Below are 24,278 nucleotides of genomic sequence, written 5' to 3'. Positions count from 1 at the left end.
CGGGAAATGGTATACGCATCAATCTCCTTTAATTCCATATCGGGATTATACGAGGAGGTTGTTGACGTTTTTCACCAAGGTGGAATTACACCATGTGCCGAGAGAAAAGAACCATTTGGCAGATGCTTTGGCTACTCTGGCCGCCTTGATTAAGGTGCAGTGGTGGAATCAATTCCCTAGTGTTGAGGTGAGACGTCTGGATAGACCGCCTTATGTGTTTGTTGTCGAAACAGCGCCTGATGATGAAAAGCCGTGGTATTTTGACATCAAACGATATCTGGAAACCCAAGAGTATCCTGAGGGAGCATCCAAGAAGGACCGAAAGACTCTGAGGAGGTTGGCCATGGTGTTCTATTTGAATAAAGATGGGGTTTTGTACAAGAGAAATTTTGATTGGGTCTTGCTCAGATGTGTCAATGACAAGGAAGCAAGCCAATTGATGAAAGAGGTGCACGAGGGGTCGTTTGGTACCCATGCTAGTGGGAATGCGATGGTGAAAAAGCTGCTGAGGGTTGGGTATTATTGGATGACAATGGAGGCCCAGTGTTTCAATTTCGTGCGGAAGTGTCATAAATGCCAGATTTATGCTGACAAGGTGCACGTGCCTCCAAATCCGTTGAGTTTAATGTCGTCTCCGTGGCCGTTTGCTATGTGGGGCATTGATATGATCGGAAAGATCGAGCCTACGGCTTCGAATGGGAACCGGTGCATATTATTGGCTATTGATTACTTCACCAAATGGGTGGAAGCAGCCTCTTATGCTAATGTGACGAAATAGGTTGTTGCCAGGTTCCTGAAAAGAGACATCATTTGCAGATATGGGGTTCCCAAAAGAATCATTACCGATAATGGTTCTAATCTCAACAACAAGATGATGGCAGAACTGTGCCGGGAGTTCAAGATTGAGCATCACAATTCTTCTCCTTATCGTCCGAAGATGAATGGGGCGGTCGAGGCGGCTAATAAGAATATTAAGAAGATTGTGCAGAAGATGGTCGTGACCTATAAGGATTGGCACGAGATGTTTCCATTTGCATTGCATGGGTATCAAACCTCGGTGCGTACATCTACTGGGGCAACGCCTTTCTCACTCGTGTATGGGATGGAAGTTGTGCTACCAGTTGAGGTCCAGATTCCATCACTGAGAGTCCTGATGGACGTGAAACTGAAAGAGGCTGAATGGGTAAGGACTCGGTACGAAGAGTTGAGCCTGACTAAGGAAAAGAGGCTGGCGGCCATTTGTCATGGGCAGTTATACCAGCAGCGAATGAAGCGTGCTTTTGACCAAAAGGTACGACCTCGTGTGTATCAGGTGGGAGATATGGTGTTGAAAAGGATCCTTCCTCCTCAGAACGATCGTCGGGGCAAGTGGACACCCAATTATGAGGGTCCATTCATGGTCAAGAAGGTTTTCTCTGGAGGAGCCTTGTTGATGACGACCATGGATGGCGAGGATTTTCCATCCCTTGTGAATGCAGACGCAGTTAAAAAATACTTCGTATAAGAGACCCGCTGGACGAAAAGAATAAAATAGTCCAGGCAAAAATGGGCATCCCGGCGAACCAGAAAAAATGAAAAAAGGTTCGGGCAAAAATTAGGGATAAAAAGAGAAAAAAAATTGTACACCCGGCAAGTCGAAAACCCCACAAGGGCGGCTTGGGCAAAAAAGGGTATCCCGGTGGACTGAAAACCCGAAAGGGCGGTCCAGGCAAAAGAGGGATTAAAACGAACAACTGCGTCTAGCATGATCGTTTGTGCTTTGGATATGACACGTGGATAATCCCCGACAGAGATCGGTCGGAAGCGTCTTGTTCAGAAGGCAGAAAGTGTGGAGAGTCTTGAGGACATATGGGGTGTAACCGAGTTGGAACTTGATGAGATCACAGTTTCTCATTGCCATTAGGATAGATTTTCCTTTTGTGCGCAATTACCTCTTTTCAGGAATTGCTCCCTGTGTATTGCTCAGTTACGAGCCACCTTTTTCAATCAATAAAATGCATATTTGTCGCAACCTGAAAAATACAGTGGTGCGAAAAAACAACCGGCGAGAAAGAAGATGACAGAAGAGTCGCCATCGTGCGTTATTTATCCCAAAGGAGGGAAAGGAAACGCTCGAAGTAAACCTGAAGAGAGGAAAGGAAAAGACAAGGTCTCGCAACCAAATCTTGGGTTCGGGAGTCGATTATGCGAAGGGAAGGTATTAGCACCCCTACGCATCCGTAGTACTCTACGGGATCCACTCTTGTTGTTTCTTGTCTAAAGGGTGTGTGTTTATCTAATGTACTATTTACTAAAAGGGGCAAGAGAAAAATGACTCGCACAGATGTCGCATCCATTGCATACGTATCTCATCTGGAATGAGAATCAGAGTCTTCGTAGCTCGGCTACCTATGGGTTAAGGATAAGTGTGCTCGCTAAGACATCGCGTCTTATGCCTACGTATCTCATCGGGAATGAGAATCAGAGCAAAACGTAGTTCAACTAACTACGGGAACAAAGGTCTCGATTGCAACTAGGGCAAGAGAAAGGGAAGGTCTCGATCGCAACGAGGGCGAGAGAAAGGATCGCAACAAGGGCGAAAGCAAACAAGGATTAGTTGTTAGTCGTTAGTCAAACTCGGCAAGACATCGCATCTTGTGCCTACGTATCTCATATGAACATGAGAATCAGAGTTGCCGTAGTTCGGCTACATAGGGATTGCCATCTGAACATGGACTTACAAAGGAGGACACCAGTTGTGTCAAAGGAGAGTGGGCGATGTGTTCACGTCCTAGAAGTAGGTGTCGCAGCTTGCTGAATCGAGTCTTAGGCAGTTACCTCTTTGCAATAGAACGGACTACATGCCACAAGATCGGAGGCGCTCGGAAAGGTCTAGAAGTGGGGAAGCTCTGCCCTAGAGTTGTCATGCAATATGTATTTAAGTGTTTAGGATTTACAAATGGGAATATCTACCTAATGTTAGCATGCAAAGAATATGGGAATCCTACCTATGTTATCATACAAAAGAATATGGGAATCCTACCTATGTTATCATACGAAAGGATATGGGAATCTTACCTACGTTATCATACAAAGTGTTCTATCTAATGGGTGCTACCTAATCGGAACAAGAGTTGATGAGTGGAGCAAGGAGAAGTGTTAAGGATAAAGGTAGATGGCGATGCATGAAGCAATCGACTTACAAGGTTGATGGCGATGCATAAAGCAATCGACTTACAAGGTTGATGGCGATGCATAAAGCAATCGACTTACAAAAGGGTGGATGAATACGTGCTGGTTCTGTTAGGTTTTGAAAAAATGATTACTCGACGTTGGATCGAGGTTTTGATCTTGCTTTGAAATGGTTATCGAATGCTCATTTTAATTCTTGTATTTACAGATGAATAAAGAATGAAAAAATATTATACATTTCATGGGAGAGGGATACATTTGTTATGAATGGGGATTGTTCATGGCAAACAAACAATAATAATACATGCCTCATACACCATACAAGTAGGCCACAGTTAATCAAACAAGTAAGATATAAATAAGTATATAATCGAATCAAATAATCAAAGAATGAAATAATGAAGCATTAAACAATGTATGAGTGTAAGTGCAAGGGACATGTCTCATTGTAAGGAAGTCCAAGAGTAAGCTATGTGAGGTTGATGGCGATGCTTAAAAAGCAATCGACTTACAAGGGTGTGGAAAAATGGGCTCGATGTTAAATCGAGAAAAATATGATTTTTATAAGTTTAAAAAATGGTTTTGAATGAATGATGAAATTAAAATAAAATAAATTTACATTATTAACAAATGAAACTATGAGTATAATAAAGGCATAAACATAAAAAGAAATAAAAATGCTAAAAGAAAGTAAAATAGCTAAAAGAAATAAAATGCCAAAAAAATGTCACACATGAGTATTGAACCCACCCACTCAAGACTATGATACTACCCTTCTCCACCAAACCACTCATGGTTAGTTGTTATTTTGATGCTACCTTAAATATATAAACCAAAATAGATTAAACATTAGAAATAAAAACTGAAATAAAAAAAGTCTGTTAGACTACCAGTAGTTAAACCCAGCCGCCTGGCTGTTGGGTTTTTCCAGGGAATATGAATTGGAAACATGGAAACACTTATTAACTACTTAGGAAGTTTAAACAAAATCTTTAATGTTTTTTTAAAACTTATTATGTATAAAAATAAATTAAAGAAAAGAAAAAAAGAAAACCAAAGCAGAAGACACTTCCGTCTCCGCCTCCCACAATCCCACGAATTCTACATCGAACTCAAAACTCTCTCAGGCGAAACTTCTCTCTGCTCTCAGAATCGCTATCCCTCAACCTTACCCAATCGTCTCTCAAACGCGTCCAAACCTCTCTCTCTCAAAATCGCTCAATCGCATCTCAAACGAAATCTCTATCAACAAATACATGAAAATGATAAAAGGAAAAAGGAAAGGAATTCTCACAAAGTGTCACGGCGGCGGTGAGTTTGCAAGCTCCTGATTTCGTCTCTCTTGTGGTTTTCTTTGATTTTTTGGGGTTAGGGTTTATAGTCTCTTTTCCGCCTCCAAGTTTTTTTTCTGTCGTCCCCTCTACTGATTTTCTCTCCCTCTCTATTTATGTTCCTTGATTAGGGTTTCCAAGGGGGTCTTTGATGTTCAAAAGAGGCGTTCCTGCAAAGTTCCTTTTTTGATGCTCAGAGTTTGGTCCATCTCGTTTGATACTTGGATCTGGAACAGGTAACCTGAGCATGTGCCTTCTTCTTTGTTTTTGTCTTTATGCCAAATTGGGATATTTTTGAAATTTTACTGCTTTGGCTGATTACTTTACCTTTTTACTGCAGTGAAAATGGTGTTTGATGAATTTCAATTTTGGTTCTTCAGCTTGTTAATCTCAACCTTTCTTTCGCAGGGTGATGTGAATGATATGCAACCTTGCTAATCTCGACCAGCTTCTTCTGCCATGGCCACTTACATGGTGGGTTTTTCGACTGTCAGTTGATGTACCATGCCAAGTTTGTCATTTTAGGTGTTGTGTGGTGTTGGTTTCATATTGTAGTGACAACTTGTGTTTTGTCATGACTTTAACTTGTTTGTGCATGAACTGCTGCCAGGGTCTTGAATGGAACATACACATCTCTGTCACACAATGGTTCTGCATAATTTGCATTATGTCAACTTTGAATGTTACCAGGATTTTCTTGAACAAACATGGGCCTGACTGGTATGTAATGTCTTGAATTATGCATTGCTCATTGAAGTCTTGACTTAGTCTAGTAGCTTGACAGTATGACAGGTTCTTATGGTTTAAACTGGTGGAATGAATGAGATAGTTCAAGACATGTCTCAGGATGCTTGGACCCTAACTTACCCTTGAATTTTAGTAGTTTCATGGTGATTCTTCCACTTGACATGTCTAAATAATGCTGCAGGTTCTTGGAGCTTGTTAATGGTTTGCTGACAGTAGGATGATGACGCAGAATGTCTTGAATATGGCTTTTGCAACTGGACTGTTGTATGATGTTGTGCTTCTACAGATAAGTACCATCGTGGTTTGGTTTTGTAAGGTTGTTTGCATGATGAACATGATTGTTGTTATTTGCTGCAGGTTATATCACAATTCTTGGTTGGCTCAAGGAAAGGCAATGATATGCAGTAGGTTTGGTGTGAGAATGCCATGGTGAGGTCAGGCAAATGCAAAGTGTTATGGCTCTTATAAGGCATGTAGGACGATCATGAGGTATCTATTATTGAACTGAAATATAATGCCCTGATGTGGCTGGAGTTTGGTTCATTAATGCAGGATGGTTTGATACATGTGTGCAGGTCCTGTCTGGTAGCAAGGCCCCATCTGGATTAATGCAGCAAGGTAGTGTCATGGTGCATTGATGTTTCACTGTAGCTAATACCTTGCAGGGTGGTTTGTTTGCACTATAACCTGACTGCAGTACTGTTTGCTGTTGAAGGCAAGCCAACATGTTTAGGTTTCCAATGCCCTGTACTTTAGTTGTTTTGGTTTAGCTCCATGTTACGCATGACTGAGTTTGTCATTTGTGTTGCATGACAGGAGTTTGTATTCCTTTTTTTTGGAAATGCTCCAGTTGGTTTGAAATGGTTTAGGTTAGGTTGTTGTATGTTGTGTTCCTGATGTGAATTAGTTGTCTGCTATAGGATAAATGTTTGACTTGTGGGGTTTACACTGCTATCTGTTTAGAACCCATTGCCATGCTTGAACTAATATGGTGTATTGGTGATGCCAGCTACAGGTATGAAGATGGTTTTGCATTTCCTTGGATAATGATGCTCTCGATGCAGGTTGGATGGTTGAGCCAAAGACCTATCCTGGACCTCTTTGAATTTCAAGGTTTGTTCACTTGTTTGGATGGATTGCTACAATGCTAATGTGCTTGACACAGGTTTCGAATATTATGCTTAGACTTGGTTTGGCTATAACTGATAGTGGAAGCATTTTGGTGCAGGCTTGGAACAGGGTGTTGTCCACTATTGTGAGGATGCACTACTATTGAGATGCCCCTGCTTCAGATTCAGACTTGGTCATATGGTTGTGGTTCGCAGTGCACCTGTGTGAACCATGTTGAATCCTCCTACCAGGTAAGCTACCATGTATGCTATTTTATTGAGGTGTAATGTAAAAAACATGTAGGCTTAAGTTGGGAAATAGTTTTGAAGGTTTAACTTGGTGTATGGTCGTGTTCTGGTTGTGCAGGGTGATGCTCATGAATTTGTCCACAAGGTGCTTGATCATGTGGTAACCATGTTTGTGGCCTGTAGGTTGAAATTTGTTTCCAGTTGCCTTGCTAGCAGAATTTAAGAACTCACTCAAGTGGCAGCAGGTTTTGATAGTGACCAATGTGATTTGGTTTAATCTTTGCAGGTTATGGCTGGTGTGATCGGTTATGGACCAGGGGCGCAATTGAAACAGGATGGGTACATCTTGCAGCCACCGTCTTATTTTGCACCATTTGGAACCAAATCTCTCAGCTCCTTAATTCGATCTTGGATCAGTTGCCTGTCTCTTGGTCGAGGTCTGCAACTTCCTCCGGGTCTAGCCCTCTTCTTGCTGCAGATTCAGTCATTCAAGATCATATTTAAGACTTGCTCCTCTTTATCCAATAACAACTTGAGAACTGGTATACCCCTCTTTTCTGCTGCTGTTGTGCGCTGCCCTATCTTTTAAAGGGATAATCTTTGAGTAGCTGTAATTTGTATGAAAGAAATATTAGTTAAGAATGTATCTTAATAATTCTGGCTGACTCATTCCTTTGTCTTGAGCTGACAATGTTCTTCCTGTGAAATTGGCATTTTCAGGTTGAGCTTCTTATCCAGTCCCATCACTTCTACAAATCATTTGCTCCAAGAGAATCAGCAATCTCAAGCAATTGTATGGCATTCCGTGGCTCCAGCAGACACTCTGCTGCTGCTTTTTCACAAAGACTTTTTAAGTTGGGTGTAGATCTCTGTCTAAGATTATCATTTTGAACTGTATATATTGTATTATGGGAATTGGTATCCTCAAATGAAATGTCTTCGTTGAACTCAAGGACACTGAGTTTCTTCCGTTCTTGGCACCAAAGGAAGACTTTCTCAGCTTCCAAAAATATGTTTGTGCTCTCCATATGCATCAATGTTGGCAGCATAGCACTCAGATTTCATATTTCCAGCCAGATGAAACCTATGAAAACATAACAAGGACCGCTCAAGCATTCCGGCTTCGATGTACATCCGAGTCAAAGCAGATTGGGTGAACTGATCAATTTGGAGGCCCTTCTCATCCATCTCTGATATAAGCTCTTCTGCTTCACAAACCAATTTCCTTATACTGTACGCATACAAGAGGGTACGGTAACTAACAAGATCTGGCTCAAGGTGGGCCGCCTTCATTCTTTTAAAATATTTTGTTGCCATATCAACATCATTACGCTTAGTATGTAGAGAGATAAGAATGTTATAGGTCCTTGTGTCTGGTGAGCATCGCACCTCTTCCATTTTCTGCAGCAGTGAACTCAGTTCCTCTAACTGTCCATGGTTTCCACAAATGTGAATCATTGTATTGAATGTCATTGTATTGAATGTCATTGTATTGAATGTCACTGTGGTAGGCGGTATGCCTTGTTTAAGCATCTTAACAAAAGTATCAGATGCTTCTTTAAGCTGACCAGCCTTTCCATATGTATCAATCAAAGTGTTATATGTATGTGACCCGAAAGAAACATTGGATTGACTTTGGTCAAAGTTGACCGAAAAGTCAACTAGTGACCAAAATCAACATTTGCTCAAAAATGTCAAGACTTGTATTTTCTTGTGTGGAATCAAATGTAATGGCTTAAAATGACATGAAATGGATTGAAATGGTTTGAAAATTGATTTGAAATTTGGTTTTACCATTGGTTTATTTATGACTTGAATGACTTGACTGATAATGTACAAGAACAAGGCCATGAAATGAGACCATAAGGTTAGGGTTTTGACATAGTATCCATGAACCAATAATATGACTGGCAAGTGGCTAGAAACACAAGAAACTTGGTTTTTTTCAGATGACCCAGACCATAGATGTATCCACAATCACAACACCATGACTTTGGATCAAAAACCAATCCTCATATAAAACCAAAGTAAGGTTAGACCAAGCATGCCAAACAAACATAAAAAATTTAGGACCAAAATCGGGGTATGACAATATTCAGTCAAATAATTTTGTTTTTTGTTTTCATTACCGCTTTGATTGCAAAAACATCCGTTTATTTTGATAAAGAATCTTTGCATTTTGAGAACATACGGGTCCCTTCCAATGCATGTTTATAGGATTGAGAACTTGAAATCTTATTCGGAAGGTTGAGTGACCTAGGTGTTGAAAGTTTGGCGCCTGGGGCACGTTTTTATCTAACGATCTCTTTTGCAGGTACTGTTAGATATTTTCACTCACTTGCAGGTTGTGGTGTGAAGCTTTTGACAAAAGATCCTTTGAAGTCCAATCAGGGACGAGGCATAGAAAGAATGGCGACGATCCTAGAAGATTAATCAAGAAGACTCTTCAAAGTCTGAAGAAGTGGAAAGCTGACACTGTGATCAAATGATGAATGCCGGTGTTCGACGAGTCGACAGGTGTTCCGTGTCAAGTGTTCCGTATCTCCCCAGCGGATTCGAGGTCGGTGTTTCCTTGGCAGCCAGGTCTGAAGTTTGTTGTTTCCCCTAGCAGGGTTGAGGGTGTTATTTCCCCAGCAAGTCTGAAGGTTGTTGTTTTCCCTAGCAAAGTCCCCAAGCGGATCAAGTTCAGTGGAGGTCATCCCTAGTAAGGGTTGTTCTTTTCCCCAGCAGCAGTGCTATTCCCAAGCAGGATGGGAGGTTGGAGTGTTATTGAGTTCCTCAGCAGAGTTGTTCGTGCAATCCCCTGAGGGGGATACTTTTCATACATTCATCATTTAGAAAAGCATAGCTAATTGTGTAGCATTTCCATGGTTATGGAGCATTACGCTGTAAGAATTCATGCATCAGCATTGCAAGCATAAGCTAGTCTCAAGCCGTGGTTACCGTTTGAGAATTGGTTTAGCTAGTTGGAAGATGTTACTCTAAGGAGTTCAGCATCGTGACGTTGGATCAACGGTATTCCCCAGTAGTGCGATATTGGAGGAAGAATTTCTGTCGTGCGGAGATGGAAGTTGGAAGATGTTACTCTGAGGAGTTTAGCATCGTGACGTTGGGTCAACGGTATTCCCCAGTAGTGCGATATTGGAGGAAGAATTTCTGTCGAGCGGAGATGGAAGTTTGAAGATGTTACTCTGAGGAGTTTAGCATCGTGACGTTGGATCAACAGTATTCCCCAGTAGTGCGATATTGGAGGAAATTTCTGTCGTGCGGAGATGGAAGTTTGAAGATGTTACTCTGAGGAGTTTAGCATCGTGACGTTGGATCGACGGTATTCCCCAGTGGTGCGATATTGGAGGAAGAATTTCTGTCGTGCGGAGATGGAAGTTGGAACATGTTACTCTGAGGAGTTTAGCATTGTGACGTTGGGTCAACGGTATTCCCCAGTAGTGCGATATTGGAGGAAGAATTTCTGTCGGGCGGAGGTGGAAATGAAAATCAAAGAAGTTTCGGGGTTCAAGAAAAACAAAAAAAAATCATCAGAAGGTTGTGGGGTTCAAGAAAAGCAAATAATAATAATAATAATCCCCAGAGGAGCGCAAATTGTTCATCTGTTCTTGGTATTCAACCGCTCTTCACTCTGATCATCTGAAAGTCGAGGTTGTTCATATCGACAGGTTCACAGTGGATTGAATAGGGGCAGCTGTAACACCTCAAAATTTGCCCTCCTTCCCTTGGGACTAGTTTGACACATTCCATTCCATATTTTAAGACATTAGGCATTGCATTTTGCATTTCATGAGAATAATAAAGTCATCCTCCAAAGTCTTTTCAGAAAATGGAGAAGTTACATGATTCAAGCCTGAGGGTCTCTATGAATTGGTGGTCAACCATCTGAGGGTATGGGCTTCAATTAGGGTTTCCTAATCCTTTAATGTTCTTGAGCATTATCTTGTTTGCAAGAATATATTACCATCATCATGGTTCTTTCATCATCAAGGATTTCAGAGTCCATGCTCAAGTTCCTTTGGATTAGGGTTTTGACCTCTGGTCAACCCTAATCAATGACATTCTTTCAGCTAGGATTTCTCAAGGAGATGAGGCATTCTATTGATATGGGGATCACATGGTTATCATAAGGAGCTTACATGGGCTAGGGTTTCATTTATGAGCAATTCATCAAGTGGTAGAGGCTCAAGCTGATCAGGACATGTCAAGGTCATCTAAGGACCATAAAAAGTCAACTGTGCAGTCAACAGAGGACTATGAAGTGGGGAAATGAGTTGAGATACTTCAATCATGTTCAATATAGGTCCATTTGTCATTCTAAACATCTATCTTGAAGATTTTGAAGTCATGGCAAAAGCTTCCAAAAATGGAAAGTGACCTCTAATTGAAAGTTTCCAAAAATGGCAAGTTTTTGGTCCATATTCAACTTGACTTTTCAACATCAAATATGCTTCAAATGGATTTTTGGTGAACATGAAAGTTGAAGATCTTTCTCTCCCCTTTTCAAAAAGTCATATTTCATGATCATCTGAGGATTGGTTGAGGAGTTATGGCCAAATGATTACAAAATATGCATGGAAGTTCAAAGTGGCATAACTTTTGATCCAAAACTCCAAATTGGTCCATCCTTTTTGCAAAATGCTCCTTGTGACCAATAATTTCCAAATGAATCATTGCCTTGCTTGAAAAAAGTTCATATGATCATGTGTTCATACATGTGCTTTTTGGAGGGAAAATCCATAATTTGAATTTGGTTGGTTATGCAAGCCATTTGATCATTCCATCATGTTTATTGGTTGGTTTTAAGTGAGGATGAAGCTCAGCATGGCACTGTTCACGTGCACATGTCCATGCATAACCTCATTTGCATGTTTTTGCACTTTGCTTCACATTTCATTAATCTCAATTAACCACAGCCTAATTTGATTAACAGCATGATTAGCACATCATATATAAGCCTAATCATAACTGCATTTGCCATAACAACACATTTCAGATCTGATATTCAAGCTTCCCTCCATTTTTTCTCTCACTTCAAACTTCAATTTTCTTCACACAATTCATCAATTTCTTTGCATAATCATGATTATGGAGTATCATTGAGCAAGAATCCACGTTTGATTTGAAGAATTTGGTCCAGATTTGAGCAGATCGAAAGCATGAACATGTTGATGGAGCTTGAGAATTGAGCTAGATCCACGTGCCTTCAACCACTATTTCTTGCACAAAGCTTCATAGGAGGATTATTGAAGCATATCTGGAGAGTTTGAGCACCTGAACGCGCGATTCCAGCTACTGCCACTTCAAGTTGGTGAATTTTAGACCTCTTTTTTTTGCCAAATTCTTGCCATAAGCCTGTAGATCTTGCTTAGGTGATCATGCTGATATGTTTAGAATTGGTTTTGGTGAAGAAATGAGGAGGTTATGTTGAATTAAAGTTTAGATCTATAATTTGTTTTTGCTCGATCCGTGGAATCTAGGAGATTTTAGATGATTTGATTATGATATTCGTGATCTGCATGATTCAGCGGTTCCAACGATATATAGTTTTCCAATTTCTGGAAATTTTCGCTTGAGCTCCGCCGGAATTCCACCGGGGAAGACGACCGGAGCTACAACTCTGGCGTCTGATGTGTCCCTAGGGCTTGTCCACTGTGGCGTCTGCGTGGCCGCTTGCATGTCGTTATGATTGGCCTTTGTTGCTTGACCGCTCCACGCGTTTGCCTTGACCTTGTGATGTGGCTGCCTAGTCATTAAGTGAAACGTTGCGTTTCACTTGGGCGCCTTTGAACCATGTGTGCGTGAGTTTGATTCTTTGCGAGCTTGTTTCTGAAATTTAATTTGTTTTCTTCTGAACCTTCCTTGGCCTGAGTTCGATTCCTAGCAATGTGTTTTGTGAATTTAATTTTTTGAGCGCCTTTTGTCAACCTTCATGGCATGTGTTCGAACCTGGATGATTGCATTTTGCTGATTTCATTTGAATCCAATGTTTCCCTCCTATTTTCATGCATGATCCATTTTATTTGTTCTAATTTGAAAAATCATAAAAAATAGTAGACATGTCCAAATTGATCCAAACTTTTTTTCACATTCTTGTTTTAATGTCTAGTATTTTTCAGCATTAATTTCATGAATTGTGTGATTCTGGATTTTAAATTGTGATTGTTTGTTTGAACATGATGCCAAAATGATATGCTACATTAAATGCTTTGTGAAATGCTCATGGTTTATCCAATTGGTCTGAAATTTGGTGTGCTGGATCCTCTCTCATGATGTGATTTTTGAGCTTTGGTTTGGCATTTTTATCATTTGATATCACTGTTTTGGACACATGAACATGTAGTGTGACAATTTGTGTCACATTTTTGATGTTGCATTTATGCATTTTCATTCATATATCATCTGAGATCTTCTGGATCTAATTTTTTGCATGATATATGTACATAACATGTTGAATTCACATTAAAAAATTTATGATCATTGGATGCTTTTCTGTTTTGATTTGGATTTTCTAACTTGGATGTCCATATTGTGCACCTTTGCTTGCCCTTGCATTCCATTGATCATTTGATGTCTTTGCCTTGTGAATTGATCTTGGTCCTTTTGAGGACATGTTCTTAGTTGATTGAATATGCTTTGTGCAAAATATTGACTTCTGTTTTGGTCATTTTACTTGCTTTTGAGCTTGGTCTTTGCACTTATGGTTTGTACACATACTAATTGTGCTTTGTGTTTCAGGTTTGAGCATTTGGCACTAATGGTTGGTTTGGTTTCACTTTGTGAGATGCCAATACCTTTGATTACTAACTCTTGTTGTCTTGTAGGTCAATTGATGTGATGAACTCACTTGAGTGCTTGCACTTATGACTTGCATTGTGTAGATATTGGATAGTTTCACTGTGTGTTTTCTGATTGGTTGTCTGAGATACTAACCGGTTAGCTTTTGTACAGGTACATTAGTCGCTTGCTAGCTCTTGCTTGAGCTTTGCTTTGGATCATGGTTGATACACCACTGAGGTAGCTTAGCCTTCTCACTCCATGTAGTCTGGAAGCCCTGTCACTTTTTTGGCAGGCATTTGGCTGAAATCCTCCTTAAGAGGCAATGTTTGTGTTTGTTTACATTTGTGCCAAAGACCTCTAAATGAGGCATGTTACTTGTTAAGTACTCCTAAGTGAAGAGGCAATTGATAGATAGAAGGGATTAGCAATCAATCCCCTGTTATTCAGTGAGTCGTTCATTATGCTCGCACTACGTGCTGATGCTCTTGAACAATGTACCCAAGATCTTGTATAGAGTCGGTCAAGTGGAATAGGGTCCCTCTTTCTGGATCCCCACGTTTTCTTTGATTTGAGCTCACCCAGGCCAGGGTTAAGAGCATGAGGTCTAATCCTCATTTCCATATTTGATCAGCTTCACCCTAACTCTCAATGTTAGTGGTTAAGAGCTTCAGCATACCCCTACAGTTTTGGCTTGTTTGTCGAGGTTGATATGACCCCTCTTGACTAAAGCCCAACCATTTGTCTGAGCCTCTTGTTTGTATATAGAGTGTGATGATTGCTTTTGATGTGTTTGCTTTTGATGCTTGTTCACTTATGCTGGCATGTTTATCTGCTTTCCACTTCTCATCTCCTTTGCTGTAGGAGTCGTACGATCAACTTTCGAGGAAGTTGAACGTATGTAGAGTTAAGACTTGAGTTGACTCGCTTCCTATGTGAGTCAAACTCTTGATTAGAGACCTTAACCTAGGGACTTTTGTTTACATGACAACTATTAGGCTCGAGTCAGTCTCCTTTTTAGTTTGTTATTCCCTGGTCTCTGGTTAGGAGAGAGTTTCTCCCCTGTTAAGGGGAACTATGTCGCCCTGATTCTCATACCAGATGAGATACGTAGGCAGGAGATCGAGCGAGATCTCTCCGGGCACCTTTTTCTTTTTTGCGTGTGTTTTGCCTGACAACTATTAGGCTCGAGTTCCAGACTCCCTATTAGTTTGTTTCTCACCCTTTTTCTTTTTCAACCTTTTGTTTTTTGTGTGTGTTCAATCTTTTTGTTTCTTTTGACGTCTCAGCGTCTCTTTGTGTTTGTGTGACAACTATTAGGCTCGAGTTCCAGACTCCCTATTAGTTTGTCAATCCGATAACCTTTTTCTTTGGTGTTCGCTGGTTAGCGTGTGCTTTTGTGTGGAGTCGGATATAAGTCCATCTATTGGCATTCTGTTTCCTTGTTTGTTTTTTTGTTTAGAGTAGGATATAAGTCCATCTATTGACATTCTGTTTCCTATTTGCTTTGAGGAGTTAGATATAAGTCCATCTATTGGCTTTCTGTTTCCTTGTTGTGTTTCTTTTGACGTCTCAGCGTCTCTTTTCGGTGTTTTGTTTCGGCGTGCGTTAGCCGAGCTACGAGTGCTCTGATTCTTACTCTGGATAGAGAAGATACGTAGGCATAGGATGCGATGTCCTAGCGAGCATGTTTCCCATTTCCCCGAACTACGTCGACTCTGATGTTTGTTTCTGACAAACTACGTAGGCCCAGGATGCGACATCCTGCCGAGTCCACTTCCTCCATTTTCTTTCACCTGTTTTATTATTCCAGTTTGTGCATTTCTTTGAGCAGTCTATCAGCAACCTTTTCCTATTCTTTTGAGCGTGGATCCCGTCGAGTACGGCGGGCGTGAGGGGTGCTAATACCTTCCCCTTGCGTAACCGACTCCCGTGCCTTGCAATCTCTGGTCGTAAGATCGTTCCTTTCCCCTTTCTTAGGTTAGTCCTGCGCTCCCTTTCCGTCCGCGGATGAATAGCGTCAGTGACGGCTCTGTTTTTTTTCCGCCGGTTGTTTTTCGCGTTGCGACACTATAAACTTGACAAAAAAAACTCAATTGAACATAAAGATGAGGTTGATTACCTTATGCAGCAAGTAAGATATTTTTAGTTTTAGGCCCCAATTTATGTTAATATTTAGTTTTAGTCCCTAGAGAATAAAGAGAGAGTGTAATAATCCATGAAGTGGAGTTAGTATCCGCTCAAGTGGTAGAACTATCCTCACCCTATCTCTCTGTGTCGTTGTCGTATTACTCTATTCGACTCCCAGTTGTCTCAACCCATTTTATGCTTTGCTTGACTTTCTTTTTCTTGCATTGCAGATTTACGAGCGAGTTTATAAAGGAAGACATGTAGAGAGTCGTGATTTAAATAATACAAATGGATTGACATGTGGAGAGTGGCATACAAAAACTAAGGAGACTATTTTAACATCATCCGCATATGGGATGTAACTGACTTCACAAGTCAGACAGAAGCAGAAGCAGCTCTCTCTACAAATTTTTATGGAGCAGTATTAATATCTCTATATGCATTCTGTCATATGTAAAATTGAATTTTGAAATCTATAATATGCTTGGATTTTAGTATGATACGATACTTGTCTTCACCACAAACAGCTTATGATTAGCTTCAATTATTACAACATTACTGAACTAACAATTCAGGATACTTGTCTTCACCACAAACCAATACTATTGAATTACATATTATTTGCCTACGGTTTTAAAACAAACTATCTAAAATAAATGTCACGGTTCTCCTAATTTTCTATAACACACTGCTCCCAGGAGCCCATGCTTTCACATCATACTCATTTACCCCTTCTTCCCTTTCTTCTGAACACGAGAGTGCTTCTTTCTCTTCTTTTTACCATGTCTGTAGAACAAACAAACATAAATAAAAACTCACTATCAAGTAAAATTATCAACAATATTTAATTATTTCAATCAAATAACTTAATATAGCACCTGGCTTTATCTTCCTCGTCCTCAAAAACCAACATTCTTTTACCCTCCTTCATACTAAAACACCAAATAAATTCATAAGAATAATCAGCTTTGCATTGGATGAAAAAACATCAATTAAATAATAATAGTCTATGAAAAGAAATCTCACTATTCCTCTCTTTCTTTCCTACTCAATGCATCGGCTTCCCTTATCAATTTTTCACCAAACCATTTTTTTTGGGGTTTCATCCTTCTTTCTTTCTTGCTGAAAAATCAAATGCAACCAACAAACATCTCAAATATAAAATATTATACTATAAACCAAATAAAAATTATCAATAAATAAAAACTACCTTCTGTTTCTTTCTTCCCTCCTCAAATCTTTCTCACTTCCTCCTCCATTCATTTCACCATATTTCTTTGACTTGTTCGTCTCCAATTCCTCATGAATCTTGATGTGGAAATGACAAAATATTAAACTAAATTTTCTTTCTAAAAAAATATGAAAAGATACCAATCTTACCTCGACTCCCCTACTTGATCTTCTTTTCTGAATTGCTTTTTCTTGCTTCTTCCACTAATCTCAACGGGGAACTCTTTTTTTTTCTTGCTTCTTCCACTAATCTCAACGGGGAACTCTTCTTTTTTCTTGCTTCTTCCACTCTTCTCATGAGGGAACTCTTCATTTTTCTTGGTAACACATTCTTCCATGGATCGTTTTCTTGCACTCTTCTTTGAATTTCTTGCCATGTGTGATGAGTGTGTGACGAGGAGAGAGAGAGTGTGTGTGTTCTTGAGAGTTAAAACGAGTGTTTGAGAAGTGATGGTGACAATGAGCATTGTGCTCTCTCTCTTTATATAACTAGATAGAGGGTGTTCTAGGATTGTGTGCAACCAACTAATTAACTGCCAAACTAATTATCTAACTACCTCATTTTTGGTTTGTTAGTTACAAACTCCACTGAATTGCAACTGATATTGCATCAGTAATAGTTTTCACTTCATTACCACGTGCTGTATTTGAAACAAAAATGTATTACTATTAATTTTAAAGGCTGGGGTGTATGTAGGATTAATTAACGAAGGTTAAGATATTTCAAAAGGGAATTGTTAAAAGGTAACTAAGCACATCACCGACCCAATTAGTTCAGAGGACACTTCCAAATCTTCTTCCATCTTTTTCATGTTTTTGGAGGTTTTTCTATGAAAAAATCACTTATTAGTTTTTTGTATTTTTTTAGTTTATTTCATTCTAAAGCCTCCAATATCTATGATGTAAGTGTCTTATTAATCAAAAGTATTGCCAAAATCTGTCTCTTTTTTCCCTTAATTGAAAAAGGAATGTAGCTTGTAAATTTCATGATCAAGACTCATAAGTTTTTGTATTAAACGTTGTAGATTGTTAATCTAACTATAAACTAAAAATATGTGATTGCATTCATTATTTTGTATTTCTAAATGCTCAAGCTTTTTAAAGTTCAAACAATTGTATGTTTCAGTATCAAGATATAACACTGACTATAATTGTGTCATTTAGAATGTGTATGGTGCACTAACTATAGTAACTCTTTTTTTTTGTTTAATTCCAACTACTTGATTACTTTTAGCTCCATGTAATTTATTAATGTATGTATAAGTGTACAGGTAAAATATCAACATTGTTTAAATTGTTTAATTCTCTTGCAACCACTGTAGCAATTTAGTTTGTGAGAGAGAAATGAAATAATTGGTCTCACAATTCAAAATCAGTTAGACAATCATGCATTGTATCTTCCAACATATTAAATTTAAGTGGTTGACTTGTTTGATATATAGGTGTTCTATGAGGAAGCATTTCCAGCATTTCATGTACTCTGGAAGAAATCTTTCTTTCTCAATGAGGTTGGAGATGGTGCAAAAATGTAATTTCATGTCAACATGGTAATGGGAAGGTACTTTTCAGTAGACTATAAATTATATTCAGGCAGTTCTAAGGAGCAGAATTTACAACAAGTACACCAGTTAATGCAACATACTGAAGAAGACATGGAAACCTATTCAAGCATTGTAATGGAGAAAAACTAATATGCGCAACTACTGCAGCGGAACAATTAGTTGATTCAAATAAAGAAAGATCCAATTTATAGGGCATACAGATTTATTTTCCACTTGATATAATTTGTCGGGTTTTCCAATATGCAATTTTTGTACTACATGACATTATTATGGAACTCCATTTTTTTTTGATATCATGATGCTTATTTGATTGAAATAAATTTTGGTTGGTAACCGTTGCAATATTCAGCTTACGTCAGTTCCTTAACCATCGTGAGAGATAACAATGGTTGGTATGACGGTTTTGACAACCGTCGCAATATAGCCTCACGACCCACGTTTTTGGGATGGAACTACATTCGTCGTGTTATGAAAGTTGCGGCGGTTCTAACCGTTTTAACATAACAAAATGAACTGTCGCAATATGCTAATTTTCTTGTGTTGCATGTTGATGATAGGTGGTGCACCAGTTGTTTGGAGTTTAAGAAAGGAACTAATAGTGGTTCTATCATCATTTGAGGCAGAATACATTGCAACCTCACTTTGTGCCTGTCAAACTTGATTGATGAAATAAAAGGTAAGAACTATGAAACTATGACTATGAAGATTGACAACATGCCTACTATAAACTTGACAAAAAAAACTAAATTGAACATAAAGATGAGGTTGATTACCTTATGGAGCAAGTAAGATATTTTTAGTTTTAGGCCCCAATTTATGTTAATATTTAGTTTTAGTCCCTAGAGAATAAAGAGAGAGTGTAATAATCCATGAAGTGGAGTTAGTATCCGCTCAAGTGGTAGAACTATCCTCACCCTATCTCTCTGTGTCGTTGCCGTATTACTCTATTCGACTCCCAATTGTCTCAACCCATTTTATGCTTTGCTTGACTTTCTTTTTCTTGCATTGCAGATTTACGAGCGAGTTTGTAAAGGGAGACATGTAGAGAGTCATGATCTAAATAATACAAATGGATTGACATGTGGAGAGTGGCATACAAAAACTAAGGAGACTATTTTAACATCATCCGCATATGGGATGTAACTGACTTCACAAGTCAGACAGAAGCAGAATCAGCTCTCTCTACAAATTTTTATGGAGCAGTATTAATATCTCTATATGCATTCTGTCATATGTAAAATTGAATTTTGAAATCTATAATATGCTTGGATTTTAGTATGATACGATACTTGTCTTCACCACAAACAGCTTATGATTAGCTTCAATTATTCAAACATTACTGAACTAACAATTCAGGATACTTGTCTTCACCACAAACCAATACTATTGAATTACATATTATTTGCCTACGTTTTTAAAACAAACTATTTAAATAAATGTCACGGTTCTCCTAATTTTCTATAACACACTGCTCCCAGGAGCCCATGCTTTCACATCATACTCATTTACCCCTTCTTCCATTTCTTCTGAACACGAGAGTGCTTCTTTCTCTTCTTTTTACCATGTCTGTAGAACAAACAAACATAAATCAAAACTCACTATCAAGTAAAATTATCAACAATATTTAATTATTTCAATCAAATAACTTAATATAGCACCTGGCTTTATCTTCCTCGTCCTCAAAAACCAACATTCTTTTACCCTCCTTCATACTAAAACACCAAATAAATTCATAAGAATAATCAGCTTTGCATTGGATAAAAAAACATCAATTAAATAATAATAGTCTATGAAAAGAAATCTCACTATTCCTCTCTTTCTTTCCTACTCAATGCATCGGCTTCCCTTATCAATTTTTCACCAAACCATTTTTTTTTTGGGTTTCATCCTTCTTTCTTTCTTGTTGAAAAATCAAATGCAACCAACAAACATCTCAAATATAAAATATTATACTATAAACCAAATAAAAATTATCAATAAATATAAACTATCTTCTGTTTCTTTCCTCCCTCCTCAAATCTTTCTCACTTCCTCCTCCATTCATTTCACCATATTTCTTTGACTTGTTCGTCTCCAATTCCTCATGAATCTTGATGTGGAAATGACAAAATATTAAACTAAATTTTCTTTCTAAAAATATATGAAAAGATACCAATCTTACCTCGATTCCCCTACTTGATCTTCTTTTTTGAATTGCTTTTTCTTGCTTCTTCCACTAATCTCAACGGGGAACTCTTCTTTTTTCTTGCTTCTTCCACTAATCTCAACGGGGAACTCTTCTTTTTTCTTGCTTCTTCCACTAATCTCAACAGGGAACTCTTGTTTTTTCTTGCTTCTTCCACTCTTCTCATGAGGGAACTCTTCCTTTTTCTTGCTTCTTCCACTCTTCTCATGAGGGAACTCTTCCTTTTTCTTGGTAACACATTCTTCCATGGATCGTTTTCTTGCATTCTTCTTTGAATTTCTTGCCATGTGTGATGAGTGTGTGACGAGGAGAGAGAGAAAGAGAGAGATAGAGAGAGAGAGAGAGAAAGAGAGAGTGTGTGTATTCTTGAGAGTTAAAACGAGTGTTTGAGAAGTGATGGTGACAATGAGCATTGTGCTCTCTCTCTCTTTATATAACTAGATAGAAGATGTTCTAGGATTGTGTGCAACCAACTAATTAACTGCCAAACTAATTATCTAACTACCTCATTTTTGGTTTGTTAGTTACAAACTCCACTGAATTGCAACTGATATTGTATCAGTAATAGTTTTCACTACGCTACCATGTGCTGTATTTGAAAACAAAAATGTATTACTATTAATTTTAAAGGCTGGGGTGTATGTAGGATTAATTAACGAAGGTTAAGATATTTCAAAAGGGAATTGTTAAAAGGTAACTAAGCACAACACCAACCCAATTAATTCAGAGGACACTTCCAAATCTTCTTCCATTAACATAAAAATGATCAAAGAACTCATTGAACATCAAACTCCAGTAAAATTTGGTAAGTTCTTTTATTTTTCTAATTTTTTTTTCATTTTTCATCAACATAAATAAAAACTTAGCATTAGGTTATGTAACATGTAGGTTAGACAGTTCTTTTACATTAATAACGTTTTGGTAGGTTGTTTTAGTGAAAAAATGCATTGTTTTGGTTGTTGGGTCGAATGCATTTCTTCCATGGACGACTTTTGAGTTACAAAACTATACGTATACGAAGATGCATCTCCGTGAAATTGCAACGTATTTTCAAAAACAAGAGATGCATCTTGTAACACCTTGTTTTCCCAGCGCGTAAATATTCAAAAATCAAGGCATTCATCAAAACAAAAATTGGATGTCACACATTCTCAAATCCAAACATACATGTCATGTAACACTTTAACAAATAGTAACAACAATCAAAACCTTCTCTTAGGGTGTCTTCGCATGCTCACCTTCACTTAGGGTATCATCGCAGCGAAATTTCTCATCAACAAAGCATGCACTCAATAAATCATTTAATTTCAAGGACTTTATAACATGAACAAAATCATAAATGCAATCCCTTCAAACGTAAAAATAACAAACAATGAGAGTATACTTTAACTTTATTTTCAACACAACAGAAGATAAATCACAAACATTTCCCCCTAGTGTTACATATCAGAGCACGTATACTAAACGCAGAAAGAAAAAGAAGAAACATCCCCATGCCATCCTCCACTCTAAGCAGCTACCCAATTACCTGCTAATTTGTAACCCAAATAGGAGCAAAGACCACAACAACAACAACAACAAAGAGGTGAGAAATCACAATCAATAATAATAAGCATTATACTGCAAGGTAGGATATCTACACAACATATTTTACACAATCTCATTCATAATATATCATAATACATTCTCACACCCTCATCAATCAATCACAACTCAACAATTATGCATATAACTCATTATCCAATGCAACTCGATTATGCAACTTTATGCGTATGCATGTGATACCAACTCAATATTTAGTTTTTCATATGAACCAAGTTTCAATCTTTGTGAGCCCAATTTGGTTCTTCATATGAACCGGTTTCCAATCTTTGTGAACCCCGAGCCCCCTCTCTGAGCTTCAAGCCTCATCTATAAGCTTGGGACAAGCCATTAGTCCCCTATATGAACTAGCAGGCATGCCTCTTGACATAACTGTTATGATGCATGGTCATATCATAAAATAAATGTGTTAAGACCCTTCTCTGATCCTAACATAAATGCATTGACAACTCTAGTAATCCACTCTCTGGATTACTTCTCAATCAAAATCACAAAATACACAAAGTAATATAATTCATTGCAACACGAGTATACAATCATTCTCCAAATCTTCAATCAATTAATGTCAAAAAGATACTTCACACTCTTGTGATGAATGTACACCTCAAATCTCGAACCAAACAAATAATGTCTCCAAATCTTCAACACGAACACCACTACAGCCAACTCTAAGTCATGTGTCGGATAATTTCTCTAATGCACTCTGAGTTGCCTTGAAGCATAAGTTACAACTTGACGATTATGATTCAACACACCTCCAAGACCCATAAAAGAAGTGTCGCTACGCGAAAAATACAGAGTCACCATCGGTTTTTATTTATTCCAAAGGAAAGGGAAAATATCAAGAAAACCCCAAAGTATGGTCATCGCAACCAAGAACAGGTTCGGAAGTCGGTTATGCAAGGGGAAGGTATTAGCACCCCTCACATCCATGGTACTCCATGGGAACCATCTAGGATGTTTGCGCTTATGTGTGTATTGTTTATCGAATGTTTGCTTGCGGAAGGTTTGCGGAGTGGAGGTAGATTTTAAATTAGTTTGCTCGCCAAGGAATGGATCCTCGTGCCTACGTATGCCCACTTGTTGAAGTGAGAAATCAGAGCGTTCGTAGTTCGTGGTTTTGAAATTGTTTGTGTTTGTTTTGTTGATTTTATTACCTTGAAGAAGGGTTTTCGAATGTGTCGCTCTAAGGCTCAAACAAAAGGTTTGAATGTGTTGAGTTATTTTATGTTTTTGAGAAAGTGTTATTGATTTCGGATTGCACTAAAGACTATGGATAAAGGTGAATACCTCAAACGGTCAAGCCAAACGTCTTGTGTTCGAAGCATTTAGAATGAGTGTAGGAAAGCTCCAATCTCATCCCTTCTTTATCGCTTAAGGCTCGTGACGTACGATCCTAATCGCCATTTATTGTGTTTTTTGGATTTTGATTTGGAAAAGACCTCTTGGCGTTGGATCAAGGGTTTATTTAATGTTTTTTATTTAAGAAAATGACCACTTGACGTTGGATCAAGGGATTGATTATTGAGTATGAAATGGTGTGCGTTCCTAATGCCTAAGGGGTATCGAATCAAGCAATAAAAGAAAGCAAGTAAATGCGTACATCGGAAAGGGGATGGGGGTACATGTAAAGTACAAGGGAGTGCGGAAATAAAATCATTCAAATGAAAGTTGATTCTAAAATCTAAACTCTATCTAAACATGAATTAAAACCAAGGCTAACCACATGAGAAATAATAGCTAGGTTAATTGACCAATTAGAATATCCTATAAGTCCTAAAACTAAGGGAGCATGCAAGATTGAATTACTTCTAAGTCTAGGGATAAAATTGTCATTTCACAATTATGGATTAATTTCTATACATGAAAAATTCCAATTTAAAACCAATTAAATTCTAAACTAAATTTAATATCTCTAACTATCCTTTTCTAATTTCCCAAAACTATTTACTTCTAATATTTCTAAACCAAAAATTCATAATCACCTAATTATTCATAATATTTCTAATTGAAAGTCTAAATTTAATATTACTAATTAACTCCTAAAAATCTATTTAGACTAGTCCTAAAATTATTTAATTCTAAACTAATCATAACGATATTCAGAACCAATATCCAAAATTAACACACAAATAATATTCTACAAATTATGTAAAAACACCATCTAAAAATTATGAAC

General features: G+C 38.2%; 1 protein-coding gene across 1 annotated transcript; it reads right to left on the bottom strand.

Annotated features, from left to right (window-relative positions):
• Positions 1-7,124: 7,124 nt before the first annotated feature.
• On the bottom strand, positions 7,125-17,127 carry LOC127130243 (pentatricopeptide repeat-containing protein At3g23020-like). Its single transcript, XM_051059287.1, has 8 exons — positions 16,915-17,127; positions 16,731-16,828; positions 16,547-16,642; positions 16,399-16,452; positions 16,250-16,306; positions 15,837-15,921; positions 7,713-8,179; positions 7,125-7,215 (listed from the first exon to the last, which is right to left on the bottom strand). The coding sequence occupies exons 1-8, from the start codon at positions 17,125-17,127 to the stop codon at positions 7,125-7,127; spliced, it is 1,161 nt and encodes a 386-aa protein (XP_050915244.1).
• Positions 17,128-24,278: the final 7,151 nt, after the last annotated feature.

This window comes from Lathyrus oleraceus, chromosome 3 (assembly GCF_024323335.1).
Source record: "Lathyrus oleraceus cultivar Zhongwan6 chromosome 3, CAAS_Psat_ZW6_1.0, whole genome shotgun sequence".
Lineage (NCBI taxonomy): Eukaryota > Viridiplantae > Streptophyta > Magnoliopsida > Fabales > Fabaceae > Lathyrus > Lathyrus oleraceus.
Note: the sequence above shows the minus strand (reverse complement) of the source record. Positions and strands in the feature narration are given on the sequence as shown.

Coding starts and splice junctions, on each gene's coding strand:
- LOC127130243 (XM_051059287.1), bottom strand. CDS start 17,127: ATGGCAAGAAATTCAAAGAAGAGTGCAAGAAAACGATCCATGGAAGAA. Junction 16,829..16,914: donor AATTCAGAAAAGAAGATCAA/GTAGGGGAGTCG, acceptor TTCCACATCAAG/ATTCATGAGGAATTGGAGAC. Junction 16,453..16,546: donor AGGAAAGAAAGAGAGGAATA/GTGAGATTTCTT, acceptor TTGGTGTTTTAG/TATGAAGGAGGGTAAAAGAA.